At 41.5% G+C, this 14,199-nt stretch overlaps 1 protein-coding gene across 2 annotated transcripts in view; it reads right to left on the minus strand.

Annotated features, from left to right (window-relative positions):
- Positions 1-458: 458 nt before the first annotated feature.
- Positions 459-14,199, minus strand: part of sdf4 (stromal cell derived factor 4) — a 47,565-nt gene continuing 33,824 nt past the window's right edge. For both annotated transcript variants that reach the window (XM_069918766.1, XM_069918767.1), the window contains exons 3-6: positions 13,420-13,533; positions 6,433-6,591; positions 3,751-3,926; positions 459-3,400 (exon numbers count right to left, since the gene is read on the minus strand). In XM_069918766.1, coding sequence (XP_069774867.1) covers positions 3,224-3,400; positions 3,751-3,926; positions 6,433-6,591; positions 13,420-13,533 — 626 coding nt within the window. In that variant the 3' untranslated portion in view covers positions 459-3,223. The remainder of the gene's footprint in view (positions 3,401-3,750; positions 3,927-6,432; positions 6,592-13,419; positions 13,534-14,199) is intronic.

Genomic DNA, 14,199 nt, shown 5'->3' on the forward strand with positions numbered 1-14,199 from the left:
CAATGGTCGAGGGTGAGGTTCCTGACGAAGAATTCAGCAACGGTGCCATAGGCGGACAAAGTTGCTTCAAACCCAAAGGCTGTGAAGGTGGACGAAGGCTGCAACAAATTCATCAGCTCCAATCTTCGTGGTTTTCATGAGTTGATTTGTGAGGTATCATGTGATACTTGGAGTGAAACATTAAGTACACATTAAACACGGTGGGCCTCTTTCCAAGATTAAACTTAAACCACTCGAGAGCCCATAGGAAGAAAGACCATCGTCCTCAACTGAGGGATAGCCATGACAGACATTCAACTAAGTCTATTTAAAAGAAGATAAAACGATTGCTGCCAAATGAAACAGACACGTGCATCGTCAAGTAGAATGTGCTTTCCCCTTCCCTTCGTCAAAAGCATAGGACTGGTCAGATGAATTGAAAATGTCTCTCCATACACAACACACCCTTACAATGGGTGGAGATTTCAACTCTTCTGAATATTTTATTTTTCATTTTCCATCAATAAACAAGGAGATAACATCACTGACTGTTACAGAATATATCAATATCTCCCAGCAATCTGAGATTTCAACTCTTGACATAATTGTTATTCCATTCTGTTAAGTGGTCCCATAGCCCAAAATGAAAAACATGACAAAACTATCAATACCTTTAAAAACACAAAAATGCTGGAGGAACTCAGCTGGTCTTTTCAGCATCCAGAAAAGCTAAGATATATTGCTGACATTTCAAGCCTGAGCCCTTCTTCAAGGAATAAGAAGAATGAGCCAGAAGCAGGGTCTCAGAATTCAGATAATGCTGGCTGGGGGAGGAATCCAGACCAACAAAAGGTGCTAATTGGATATTTTAAGGGCTGAGGTTAGAATTTATCATATTTGTGTGAAAAGAGACAGGGAAGAGGGAGAGAGACAGAACTGGAGGAAGTCGACGGGGGTGGGGTGGGGGGGTTAACGAAAGCCAGAGAAGTCTATATTAATGCCATCAGGTTGGAGGGTGCCCAGTCACAAGATGAGGTGTTGTTCCTCCAATTTGTGGGTGGTCTCAGTCTGATAGTGCACAAGCCCATAGACAGGCAGGTTGGTAAGGGAATGGGATGGGGAATTGAAATGGATGGCCACTGGGAGAGCCACACTTTTGTTGTGGACAAAGCCAAGGTGCTCAACACTATTGCACGTTGTGTCCGCAGCAAAAGCATGGATCTCCCAGTGACCACTCTTGGTGTCTTGACTTCATTTAAATTATATATTTTTTATTTAGTGAGGTATAGTAGAAATTAAGAAAGTTAACACCACAGGCAACTTGGATCCTCGGCACAGAAGCCGTTCGAAAAGCAGAGTTCATCAGAATTGCTATGCACGGTGTAAATTTCAAACTTTTCAAATATAAACAGGCATGACATTGCAAAGTAAAAACACAATGCTGGAGAAACTCAGCAAGTCAAACAGTGCACCTTATGTAGCAAAGATACATAACCAACTTTTCGGGCTTGAGCCCTTCATCAAGGTATGACAAAATGTAGGCAGGTGCCTTAACAAAATGGGGGGGGGTCCCACAAGCAGGAGGCACCTATAATAGAAGGGAGGGCACAGCAACAAATGAGGGGGGAGGGGGGGAATAGCACTGTGAATGGAGAGGGATGGGGCAGAGAGCTGGAGGAAAGAAGACCGAGGAATGAGGAAGAGAGGGAGAATAGGGAGCACTTAAAGGTGCTTGATGCACTTGATGGAGCACCTAGTGTACAAGAGCCATTGTATTTTCCCAATATCTGCTTAAAAACAAGATCTCTATAATTTGTAACTGAATCACAATTTTATTTGATTTAAGTGCATGTGCAGACAGATTTCACTTAAACAATAAATAACGAACTCCAAGAGTCAAGCTTAAAGGAACTTGGTTAAAACCAATTTAAATTTTCAAGGCAAATATGCAAACACACGAATCAAACAGTCATTACCAAAGGTGGATCAATGAACTTGAACCAATGCAAATTTTTATTTTGAGAGAATTATGTTGGAATTAAAATTTCCAGTTGCTTAACCACAAGGAGCAGCATTCTACAAAACTACAACTCAAGCACAGTAGGCAGCTAATGCTGGCACAATTCTTTGGAAAAAAAAAACACTTCCTGAAGTAGTCAACAATTGTGATTACCGTATCCATATTATCCTCCAGCACAAAGTGGTAGACTTGTGGAGATAGCGGAACTGACTGCAAAATAACACGGATTAGTACTCTTGAGAAAATAAACCTTCAACAAGCTCACGCTCTTCAACAACTCAGTTACACCCTGGCAGTATCCTACGATCTCAGATTGACAGATGAATTTAAAGCAAATCTGCTCAAGTAAATAGAACGTTAATCGTTTTGTTTGTACATAATTTGGTGAGTATCATCAGACCCAAAGCCAAGGCCCATGAATTGGGTAAAACTAACTCATCCTGCCTCCACAGCTGGGGAAACCTTTATAATCTCAAAAAAGTAGACAGGGAAATATGATCATTCCATTCAATAATTAGCCATTGTGCTTGCGTGAGCATGAGAAAGCTCAGAGTGTCAATTACTCAGTAAACAGTGATCACGACCTCAACAATTTATCGTGTTTGCTTCCTGTTGTTTTTGCAATGGATCAAGAGATCTGTGGAACTTAGGGGAAACTTGAAGAAATTATCCAATTCAAAGGATTTCTTTTTCCATAAAGACACCAAGTACAAGTAATCAAATTATTCGGCTCTGGGCACAGACAGTAGGGCCACTCAAAGTGGAAGCTCTTTACTTCAGACCAGTGGGATTTTGCATTCAATAAGCTGCAAGGCATCTGTGGTAAAACTTAAATTAACATAAACCCACTCAGGCTACTGTTACAACTTGGCTTAGCTGGTGTTATTCTAATTCAACACCAAGAATCCGTAGTAGGCCAAGTTATCTCCATTAACACCGAGACTTGTGCCCACTGGTCCCAGAACACTCCTCCAGCAACTATAACGTGCAGTCCTTCAGAGAGCAGAGTACTGGAGCTTGAACCATCCTTGCCATTCAAGGAGATTTCAAACAAAAGTGTTACTGCTTCATGGTTTAAAAGCACCATCCAACAGTTAAGGAAATTGAATTGACACAAGATACCAATGGGAGTAATGTAAAAAGCATAGTTTGTTAAGCGCATTTCTGGTTGATAAAGCTGAAGAGATTTCAAACAATGTTGTTCTAACATGGGATCCGCGCCCCTCAGAACTCCTCGTGAACACTCTGCGCATAGTTCATCAACTTGCTTCCAGTGAAGTACTCGCTGTACTTCAGGATCTCTTCCAGTTCAAGATAGTGGTCCTGATTCTCGTCTGCAACAGCTATCATCTGCTTGGCTTCATTCAGGGCACTGTACTCATTCATGGGGTCCATGTATTCCTGGCAGAGAAAGACCAGAAAGTTAGAGATGGAAAAATGGTTCTTAGTGTAACTCTCAGTGAAAGGGAAACAATCAAAGCCCACATTCAAATCCAAGTGCAATACACAATAGTGCTGGAGAAATTCACATGCAACGTCAAGTAGGTCATGCTTCCCCCTTCAAAAGCTAACCCAGCATGAAAAACATGCTTGCAAAACTATGAATCAAAGTTACTAGTAGTGTGGGATGTTCAAATTCTCCCCTCCAACAAAGTGCAGACTTCTGTAAAATCAGCTGAATTCAAAAGTTCAAAAAGGCTGTAGCTTGACATTCTAATTACTGAAAAGGGTGCTTGAAGAAAAATACCTACCACCAGCTCATCCATTGTGACAATTCCGTCACGATCAGCATCAATAACTTCCTCAAACTCCTTTCTTCTCTCTTTGACCCAATCATCGTCAATGTCCTGAGCCTCCTGGTTTTCGACTGTGCCAACAGGTAATGAAATAAACTCTGATACTGTCAATTTTTTGTCTCCATTTTGATCTGCATAATACAAAAATTACAGGATTTCTTAGTGCAGCAATTCAGAGTGCACAAATAAATTCAAGAGACCATGCTGGGTGGCTGAGCAGACAAGTTTCTCTGAGCTCTCCGAGAAAATCCTCTAAAAGGTGACCAAAAAGTGGTTTTAATGAAAAATTTTCAACTACAAAAGTGTGGATATATCTTTTAAAGATTAATATTGAAGAATGACTCGACGATCCCATGGGAAGAAGCCAAAATCCATGTTGGAAAATGCTCAAGCCACACCAGTTGCCTTGACGGAAATTGCAGGTGGAGATGCCTCCTCCTCTCAACGAACACCAGACTCTGAAACTCTACTGCAAGAGATTGGAGGTCTGGGTCAACGTTTTACAAGTGTGGAGAATGCCATTAAAGAGGTTACCACTAGAGTAAGAAATGTGGGTGAAGCTATTAACGATTTAAATGAAAGAGTGGACAGAGACGAGAAAGATCTTGGCAAACATGAGAAACAAACCGAAGGACTAAAGAAACAAGCTGAACAATGAGCGACAGATAAGCAACTTCTTTTGGACCAATTGGATTATATGGAGAAGTTCAGTTGGAGGATCAATGCGCGAATTGTTGGCCTGAGAGAAGGTGCAGGAGACAGAGAGGCCGTGAAATTCTTCGAGACTTGGATCCCTCAAACCTTTTGCGCCGATGAACTCGGCGACCGAGTGCAAATTGAATGCGCTCGTCAAACTTGGGGACCGAGGAGAATGGTTGAAGCCCACCCTCAACCCATTCAGGTTAGATTGTTGAACTTCAAAGATAGAGAGACGATCCTAAGAGATGCTTATGAAAATTCTTGACCCTAGTTTACCCTTGAAATGGGACAATGCAGAGATCATGTTCTTTCAGGGCTTTAATAATGCGGTGATTCAGGGAAGACAATTTGACATCGTCAAGAGGCAACTCCAAAAGAACTTTAAATATACAATGCTGTACCCAGCAACATTGATAGCGGATGTTTGCGAAGGCAATAAAAGACATTTTAAATCAAAACAAGTGGAAGAGTTTATTCGACAACTATGAAGAGGAACAGCAAAGCTGAAGGTGAAAGACTGGTTTAAATCAGATATTTCAGGACATAATAAAGTTTTTTCTGTGTGGTGGTCGTCTTAATTCTTATGGTGAAATGTCGAAGTTTTATCCTACCTACATTTCGTGGAGCTCGGAGAAGGGAAAGAAGGTTCTGAAGGTACAGCACGGTACAACTCTGGATTAAGGGGAGGAGATGGTTTTCAAGATGGTGCTTTAGGGTGGAGTTCTTCTTTCTCCCTGAAGGCTTTTGCGGGCTTTTCTTCGTGGGCCTTGGGGACTTCCTGTCTACATCACTGCTGGGACGGAGGTTGCATGATTTTTAGGGCGAGGAAACAGATTACAAAACTTTTTACATACTTGTATATTTGCACAGAATTTTTAATATTATGCATAAGTCATTGAAGTTTATAAGTTTTAATGTCAACGGTTTGAACGGGTCGGTCAAAAGGAAAAGAATACTCTCATTTAAAAAAAGATAAAAGCTGACATAGTATTTCTCCAAGAAACACATCTTACTAAAGTGGAACACAACAAATCAAGGCAATTGTGGGGGCAGGTCTTCTCTTACTCATTCAATTTGAAATCAGCAGGCGTGGCAATTTTGATTAATAAGAACATCCCGATTGCTGTAGAAAATGTCTCCATGGACCAAGCGGGTAGATATATAATGATAAATGGCAAACTTTACAGAGAATCATGGACGTTAATGAATATGTATGCCCCGAATTATGACGACGAGGTCTTTATGAAGGACATATTTTTAAAAGCCACAGAGGGAAGGAAAGATATGATTGGAGAGGACTTTAATTTTTGTTTGGATCTGATCCTAGATAAATTGGCAAAAATGGTAACAAGAGCCAAGGCAGCTAAATTAACTCTCTCATATACGAAAGATTTAAACTTGATGGATGCATGGAGGCAGTCTAACCCAAAGGAGAGAGATTTTTTTTTTTTTTAAATGACTCACATACCAGAATAGATTTACAGCACCAGCGACCGGGGTTAAGATTAAATTTTATAGGTTACGGGAATTATCTGATTAAAGTGAACTTTACAAAATTAAGGACTGTAGTACTGTTATTTTTCCAAATTACATTTTGCTCTGTCTTTTGTCCTTTACGCAGGTGTATTAGGCAATGTAAGTGTGTGTCTCAGGCAACCCGAAAATTCACATATTCAGCATCCGCAATCCCCATGGTCGCCGGATAAGAGCGATTTTATTGTATAAAGTTATAACTGTTGAAAGCAAGTCTCCAATTTGAATTTGGAAGCACGACCAAATCTACATCATTTTCTTGCCAAAAAGCAAGAGAAAATCTAAATTTATCAGCAGTTATAACTTATGGCCATTACAGGTATGGAGTTTAGATCAACACATTGTTAGTGAGGCCTGACTTGTAAAGCAACTTCATAGAGAAATGTCATGGATAAAATCACTTGCCTAAATCCCGGATAATTTCTTTAACCATGAATGTGAGCATTCCACGGCTGTGCTCAGGATGGAGAAAAGCCAAGAATTCGTCCTCATTTAAGAGGTGATTTGCAGGATGTTCATCAGCCTGAAACCAACGATCTTTTAAATTATCCAGAACTTCCTGAGCTGAAAATTTTTTTGAAAAAAACACATTTTATAAAGTTGCTGTTTAAAAAAAATCTAGTCAGGGAAAAAGAGAATATTTTATTAATCATATACCGATGAACATAAATTCTGGATGTTATCGCAACTCATCTACAGAAAATAGAGCACATTTACCTCATGAGGTTTCCTTAACAGGAGTTAAGTGAACAAACAAGACTTAAAATATCATGGCCCACTGTCAAAGCTTTCAAAACAAGTGAATGTTTCCAACAGGTTTAAATTTTTTCAAACATTTTAAGACAAATATAACATCAAGAATGTTCAAATAAGGGTTAGGGTTAGGCCAAACTTTTAACAGCCTGAAATACAACCCCCGTACGTTTTGAAAGGTGGGAAGAAACAGGAGGAAAACTGCACAGACACAGGGAGAACCCACAAACTCCTTAAAGACAGCTCCAGATTCTAACCCGGGTCGCTAGTGCTGCAACAGAGGCAACCAGAGTGTTGTTGCTCCAATAATGAGAATACTTTGCACATATTCTGATGCTCCATGAGCCAGAAAAAAAGTGATCAGTAAAGTGATACAATGACTGGCAGTGGGGCTAAAAAGAAATTAAGTTAATGGGGCCTAGTTTTTCTGATTTAACTACTGTATTTATTTTCAAATATTTAGTGACCCAAGCTCTTGACTGGTGAAACGTTCATTGCAAGAGAATTAAGAGAGTGGACTGGACTGAGTCAGAGTGGTAAGGCTTTGGCTCAACAGGCTTTGGTGAGAACAGGTAAGAGGCGAGGAGTAGTAGGAGTTGAAGTAAGAAATGGCCACTCTTTTCAATGAACAAAAAACAAACAAGATTCAGAAGGTAGGCACAGGTAAGGGCAGGTTTTAGGTATCATATTTTGCTCCTCTAGTCATAAATAGTGGGAACAGCAGCCAAGGCAGGGGGAATGCTTCTCTTACAGAATGGGGGTCGTCAGGGAAGCTGTTGTATCCCTGATGACTTCATCTGTGAGAAGTGCATCCAGCTGCAGCTCCTGACAAGCCGAGTTAAGGAATTGGAGCTGGAGTTGGTTGAACTCTGGATTGTTCAGGAGGCAGAAGGAGTGATAGACAGAAGTTACAGGGACTCTATCACACCTAGGAAACAGGAGAAGGGTATATGGGTGACAGGAGAGGGAAAGGGTACAGGCAGGCAGTGCAGGGCACCTCTGTGGCCATTCCCCTCAATAACAAGTATACCATTTTGGATACTGCTGGGGTGGGGAGGGGGACCTACCAGGCACATGCCATGGCAATCAGGTCTCTGGCACAGGTCTCTGGAGGAGAAGAGGTGAACTAGAGTGATAGGGGATTCCATTGTTAGGAGGACAGATAAGAGGTTCTGTGGAAGGGAATGAGTAACCAAGATGGTATATTGCCTCTCTGGTGCCAGGGTCCAAGATATATCAGATCAAGTTCACAGCATTCTCAGGAGGGTGAGCCGCCAAATGTTGTGGTCCATGTAGGGACCAATGACATGGGTAGGAACGGAGAGGAAGTCCTGCAACGACAGTTCAAGGAGTTAAACACTATGTTAAAGAACAGGACCTCCAGGGTCGTGATCTCAGGATTGCTACCAGTGCCTCGAGCTAGTGAAGTTAGAAATAGGAGGATAATGCAGCTGAAAATGTGGCTAAAGGCATGATTCACAAGAGAGGGCTTCAGGTTTCTGGATCATTGAATTCCTTCCAGGGAAGGTGGGACCTGTTCCAACAGGACGGTCTGTATCTGAATGGGAGGGGGACTAATGTCCTTGCAGGAAGGTTTGCAACTGCTGTTCCGGTGGATTTAAACTAGATTTGCAGGGAGATGGGAACCAGAGAGCCAGAGAATATTGAGGAGTGGAGGAGAGAAAAAATTATGTGGAAATTACATGCACCGTTAGAAGTCAACAGGTTGTATGTGGTGGGGATTTTCTAAAGTGCATCTATTCAATCCAATTGTAGGAAAGGCATACAAGCTTAAAGCATGGATTGGCATGTAGAATTATGATATATGGGCATTAGTGAGACTTAGTTCAGAAGCAGCAGGATTGGCAACTCAATGTTCTGGGCTTCCATTGCTTTAGATGTGATAAAATGGGATGGTGTGGGTGGGTGGGTTGGATGAAAGGAGAGGCGTGGCATTGCCCATCAGGGAAAGTTTCACAGCTGTGCTCAGGCAGGACAGACCAGAGGGCTTGTCTACTGAGGCTAAATGAGTGGAGCTGAGGAATAGGAAAGGTATGACCACACTCATGGGGGTTGGATTATAGACTGCCAACAGTCAACAAGAATTGGAGGAGCAAATCTGCGGAGAGATACCAGACAGCTGTAGGAAACACAAGGTTGTGATAGTAAGGGATTTTAATTTTACACATTGTCTGGGATTCTCATACTGTAAAAGAACTGAATGGCTTGGAGTTTGTCAAATGTCTTCAAGAAAGTTTTCTAAATCAATGTATAGAGGTACCAACTTGAGAGATTGCAATGCTGCATCTTGTTTTAGGGAATAAGACAGGATAAGTGAAAAAAATGTGTCGGGGAACATTTTGGATCCAGTGATTATAATGCCATTAGTTTCAAGTTAATTATGGAGAGGGCTAGATCTGGGCCTTGGGTTGAAATTCTATATTGGAGAAAGGCTAATTTTGAGGAAATGAGAAAGGATCTAGAATTCGTGGATTGGGATAAGTTGCTTTCAGGGAAGAATGTGTGAGGTAAGTGGAGGACCTTCAAAAGTGAAATTTTGAGGGTACAGAGTTTGTATGTTAAAGGCAAAGTTAGAAGGCAAAGGGAACCTTGTTTTTCAAGGGATATTGGGGATCTGGTTCAGAAGAAGAGTGAAGAGTAAAACAGGTATAGGCAGCATGGAGCAAATAAGGTACTTAAGGAGTATAAAAAATGCAAGATAAACCTCTCGAAAGAAATCAGCATATCAAAAAAAAACGAGGTTGCTTAGGCAGTTAACTTGAAGGGGAATCCTAAGAGATTCTACAGGTAACAAAAAGATAGTAAGGGAAAAAACGTCCTCTTAAGATCAGAATGATCGGCTTTGTATGGAGCCAAAAGAGATGGGGGAGATCTTAACTTTTTTTCCCTCTGTATTCACTCAGGAAACATGCACAGTCATGGTAAGTAAGGAAAACAGGCAATAAGGTAATGGAACCTATATAGATTATGGGTGGATAAATCCCCAGGGCCTGCAAATAAGTTTGCGGGGGGGGGGACGGCACCGCGACTCGGGCGGGCGGGAGGAGACGGCACCGCGACGCGGGCGGGAGGAGACGGCACCGTGACTCGGGCGGGCGGGGGGGGGATAGAGACACCAGCACGACTGGAAGGGGGTGGATATGACAGCACAATTCGGGTGGGCTTAAATCTGGGGCAGCTGGCATTTGTTCTGAAATCCGGATAAATCTGAAATTTGGAACACACTTCCCCCCAACAATTCCAGATAAAGGATTGTGTACCTGTATTGGGTATAGGAGCTTGGATGTTATGGTAAAGTTGTACAAGACATTGGTGAGGCAAAATTTGGAGTAGTGTGCGCAGTTTTGGTCACCTAACTACAAGAAAAATACTAACAAGATAGAAAGGGTGCAAGAGACGATTTACTGGGATGTTGCCTGGACTTCAGGAACTGAGGTTAAACAGGTTAGGACTTTATTCCCTAAAACGTAGAAGAATGAGAGGAGATTTGATAGAGGTATTTAAAATTATGAGTGGATAGACAGAGTAAATGTAGACAGGTTTTTCCTCTGAGGGTAGACGAGATACAAACCAGAGTACATGGGTTAAGAGTGAAAGGGGAAAAGTTTAGGGGAACTTCTTCACACAGAGAGTGGTGGGAGTGTGGAATGAGCTGCCAGATGAGGTAGTGGATGCAGTCTTAATTTGGACAGATCCATGGATGGGAGAGGTATGGAGGACTATGGGATGGGTGGAGGTCAGTGGGACTAGGCAAAAAAAAAGTTTGGCACAGACTAGAAGGGCCGAAGGGACCTGTTTCTGTGCTGTAGTGGTCTATGGTCCAAACAACTTGCATTCGCAGTACTGAGTGGATCAGCAGGCTGATAGAACTCTCTATCCCTCATTATGCTGTATCTTTAAATTAAAATGAAATATAATTTTTTTTTTGTTATACACAATGCACATATGCACCAAAATTCTTATTTGCTCTAGCCAATGGTACTTAGTAAAAAGAAAACAACTCCAATAGTATACGTTAAATATACTATTTAAATATACTAATTCCTTGGAGTTCACTTAACTCATGACCTATTGTGGACACAACATCTCCTCACTTGTTAGGAAACCACAATATATCTTCCTGAGAAGACTGAAATGGGCAAGGCAACAGTCACCATTATGTGCTCTATCGAGAGCATCCTAGCCGACTGCATTAGAGTGGTATGATTTAGTGCAGAGAAATGAATTAGAGGTCAATCAACAGGACCATGAGAGTGGCAGAGAGGATCACTGGAGTCTCCCACCCCCAATCGATGTGATCTACCGGGATCAATGTCTGAACAGGCCGCACAAAGTGATTGAGGACCCCTTCCACCCTGCACACAGCATCTTTCAGGTGCTCCCATCAGGGAAGAGAAACAGGAGTACCATCCAGACCCTCATATTCATGAAACAATATTTATTTGTATCGATGAAATACTTGTCTTGCATATGTATTGTTTGTCTCTGCGTGTGTTGTCTGGGTGTGCGCTTGCAAGTTTTGCAGAGAGGACCAGAGAACACTTTTGTGGGGTTATACTTGTACAATCAGATGACAATAAACTTGACTTGATTAAATTACTGCACAAATATAAAGATAGAAAATAAACATTCATAGATATAGTAGTACAAAAAAAAGTTGTTTCAATAATGCAGACAGGTCCTTCATGCTGTCAAAGTAGTTTGTGATTAGAGTATTACAGGAAGGTTTAAGAGCCTATTAGTTGTTGGAAAAAAAAAGTCGTTCTTGAACTTGGAGGTGGGCTGGCTCTCTTGTCGAAGGTAGTAGTAAGAAGTGATTATAACCAAGGTGATGGAGTTTGTGCAAAAATGCAAGCAAGTGGAACAGAACCTAGTTTCAATTTCATGACATTTAACAGTTAACCCTTCGGTGATGAGCTTTCTTACCTGAGAATTTCCACCAACGTAAATACATCATCTTTATTTCATTTCTTTTAATTAAATGTTTCCATTGAAAGAGGCAAAAATTTCTGACTTCTAATAGATGCAAGGCTAATAATAGCTACTTTGCAAACTTCATGTACTTGCAGATTTGAGAAAAATGATTTCAAACGGTTATGTTACTATGGAAGTTTGAGGGGCATGGCTAACCCTTTGTATCTAGGCCAAGGCAACTGCAGATGCAAGTGCATACTGTGACTGGGTTGATGTCACTTTCTTGCAAAGTCTGTTCTCCAAAAGATTTAAAAGAAAGAATCTTGAAGGAAGTGGAAAGTTTTGTGGTATCAGGAGGAGAGTTACTGGCTGCAGGATAGCCAGCCCCTGATCTGAATGGTATTGGTATGGCTGGAAATGAAAGAGACTGCAGATTCAGGAATTTGGAGCAAATAATGGCGGCGTGATTTGTGTAGCGGTTAACACAATGCTGTTACAGCACCAGCAATTGGGACCTGAGTTCAAATTGCATACTGACTGCAAGTAGGCTTTTTCACCCCAACCCCCGCCACCCCCCCCCAACCCTTCAGGCCCACCCTTCAAAGCGTACAGGGGGTTGTAGGTCAATTGAGTGTAATGAGGTGGCATGGGCTCTTATGTCTAAATTTTAAAATTTAAACTGTTGGAGGAACTCAGCAGGTCAAGCAGCATCTGTGGAGGCAAAGGGGGTGTTTTTGTTTTGGCTTGAGACTCTGCACCAGGACTAAGAGCATAGATGGAAGATAGCCAGAATGGTCAGGATAGGAGAAGTTAGCCATAGAAAAAGTGCAGTGAGCTGAATGCATGGGTATTGGGCAGATAGAGGAAGTGAGAAGAGGGATGGGAAAGATGAAGAGAGAGATGCTGGGTGGACTGGAGGGAGTAAGAAAGGAATACAGTAGTGGATTATCTAAACTTAAAAAAAATTCCAGTGGGCTACCTAGGTGGAACATGAAATGTTGGGTCTTCTGGTGTGTGTTTGGCCTCATCGTGGCAGCAGAGAACAGTCATGGGTGTGGGAATGGGAAGAGGCATTTAAATGACGTGCAACTGGAAGCCCAAGATGACAAATGCTGGCATTGTGCAGGTGCTCTGCCAACAGATCCCCAATCTCCACTTGGTTTACACTTAGAAGGATTAGCCCAGTTGAGTTGCTCATCATGACACCCAGATATTAATGGTTGGGAACTTGACTATGGTTAAACCTGTTAACATATAGGCAGAGGTGCTTTTGTGTGGAAATGGCTAGCACTTTTGTGAAGCAAATGTTATGCTTATTAATGCATGTCTAACTGTCATCTGTGCCTTGTTGTTGCAATCAGGCATGGGAAGCTACAATTTCTGGAGTAGCAAATGCAACCGACTGTTTTGCAGACATTTTCACTTTTGATAATCATTGAAGATTGGCCCTTGGTCTGGATGATTGACTTCCTGTGCGCAAGGTCAACTCCAACTGCTGGAGTGTTTTCTGACCGACTCCAATTTTACCACAGTTCCACGATGTCATACTCCATCGAATATTCATTTGTTGTCAAGAACAGTCATTTTCACCTCAATTCTTGAATTGGTTTCCTAGTTACTGGGTTGTAAAATGAAGACAATGACATGCATACACAGAATTACAGCAGTACGAGGCTGACAGCTAAACTGCAGACAGGTACTTACTCTCTTCATCAATCTTCAGCTCTTCATTGTTTTTTATTTTCTCCATCACCTCCTTCTCATTAAACCCCTTGCTTACCAGAAACTTGATTCGATATTCATCCCAGGATACCTGACCTAGAGAAAGACGATACACACGTTTTTTTTTCTAAATTTACTTCCCAATGATTATACACAATTTGTAAAATCAAGCAGGATTTTGCCACAGGTGGGAACCTAGAATAGTCCTGGAGTGGGAAGCCCTGTTCTACTCTTAAAATACTCAAATTCATTCAGTCCAAAATAAACGGTCCCCATTTTCTTCATTCTTCTCTTAGTATCATCACTCTCTCTGTAAAGTAGCTGGAGTTTAGTGGAAATAAATCAGTCAGCAAAGTTCTAGCATGAGTGCAAATCAAAATGTAGTCAACACTAAGAGACAAGGAACAATTATGAAATTGTTGGAATCAATTTTAGTGGAAGTATTTGTTTTATAAAACTGGGCAGTTTTAAAAAAAACAACATTCGACCTAATCATGCCCAGTTGATTAAAATTCTTCCTTTGAACTGTGCCTCTTATAGGAAGTTCCTGTGGATGGATATGCAAGGAGTCAGTCTGCTCTTGGACACTTCAACACCTCGACAGGGCATGCAGAGCTTCACGTGAACATTTGTAAGCGCAAAATGGCAAAGGACCGCTCAAGCTTTAAGATAGTGGGCATTTATTTTGTAAGGTGGGTGCACAACAGGCAGGTGCAGTTTAATGCTGATAAACAGTTAAGAGGTGCAAGCAAAACACTTTTG

The sequence above is a fragment of the Narcine bancroftii genome, chromosome 2 (genome assembly GCF_036971445.1).
Source record: "Narcine bancroftii isolate sNarBan1 chromosome 2, sNarBan1.hap1, whole genome shotgun sequence".
Taxonomy (NCBI): Eukaryota; Metazoa; Chordata; class Chondrichthyes; order Torpediniformes; family Narcinidae; genus Narcine; species Narcine bancroftii.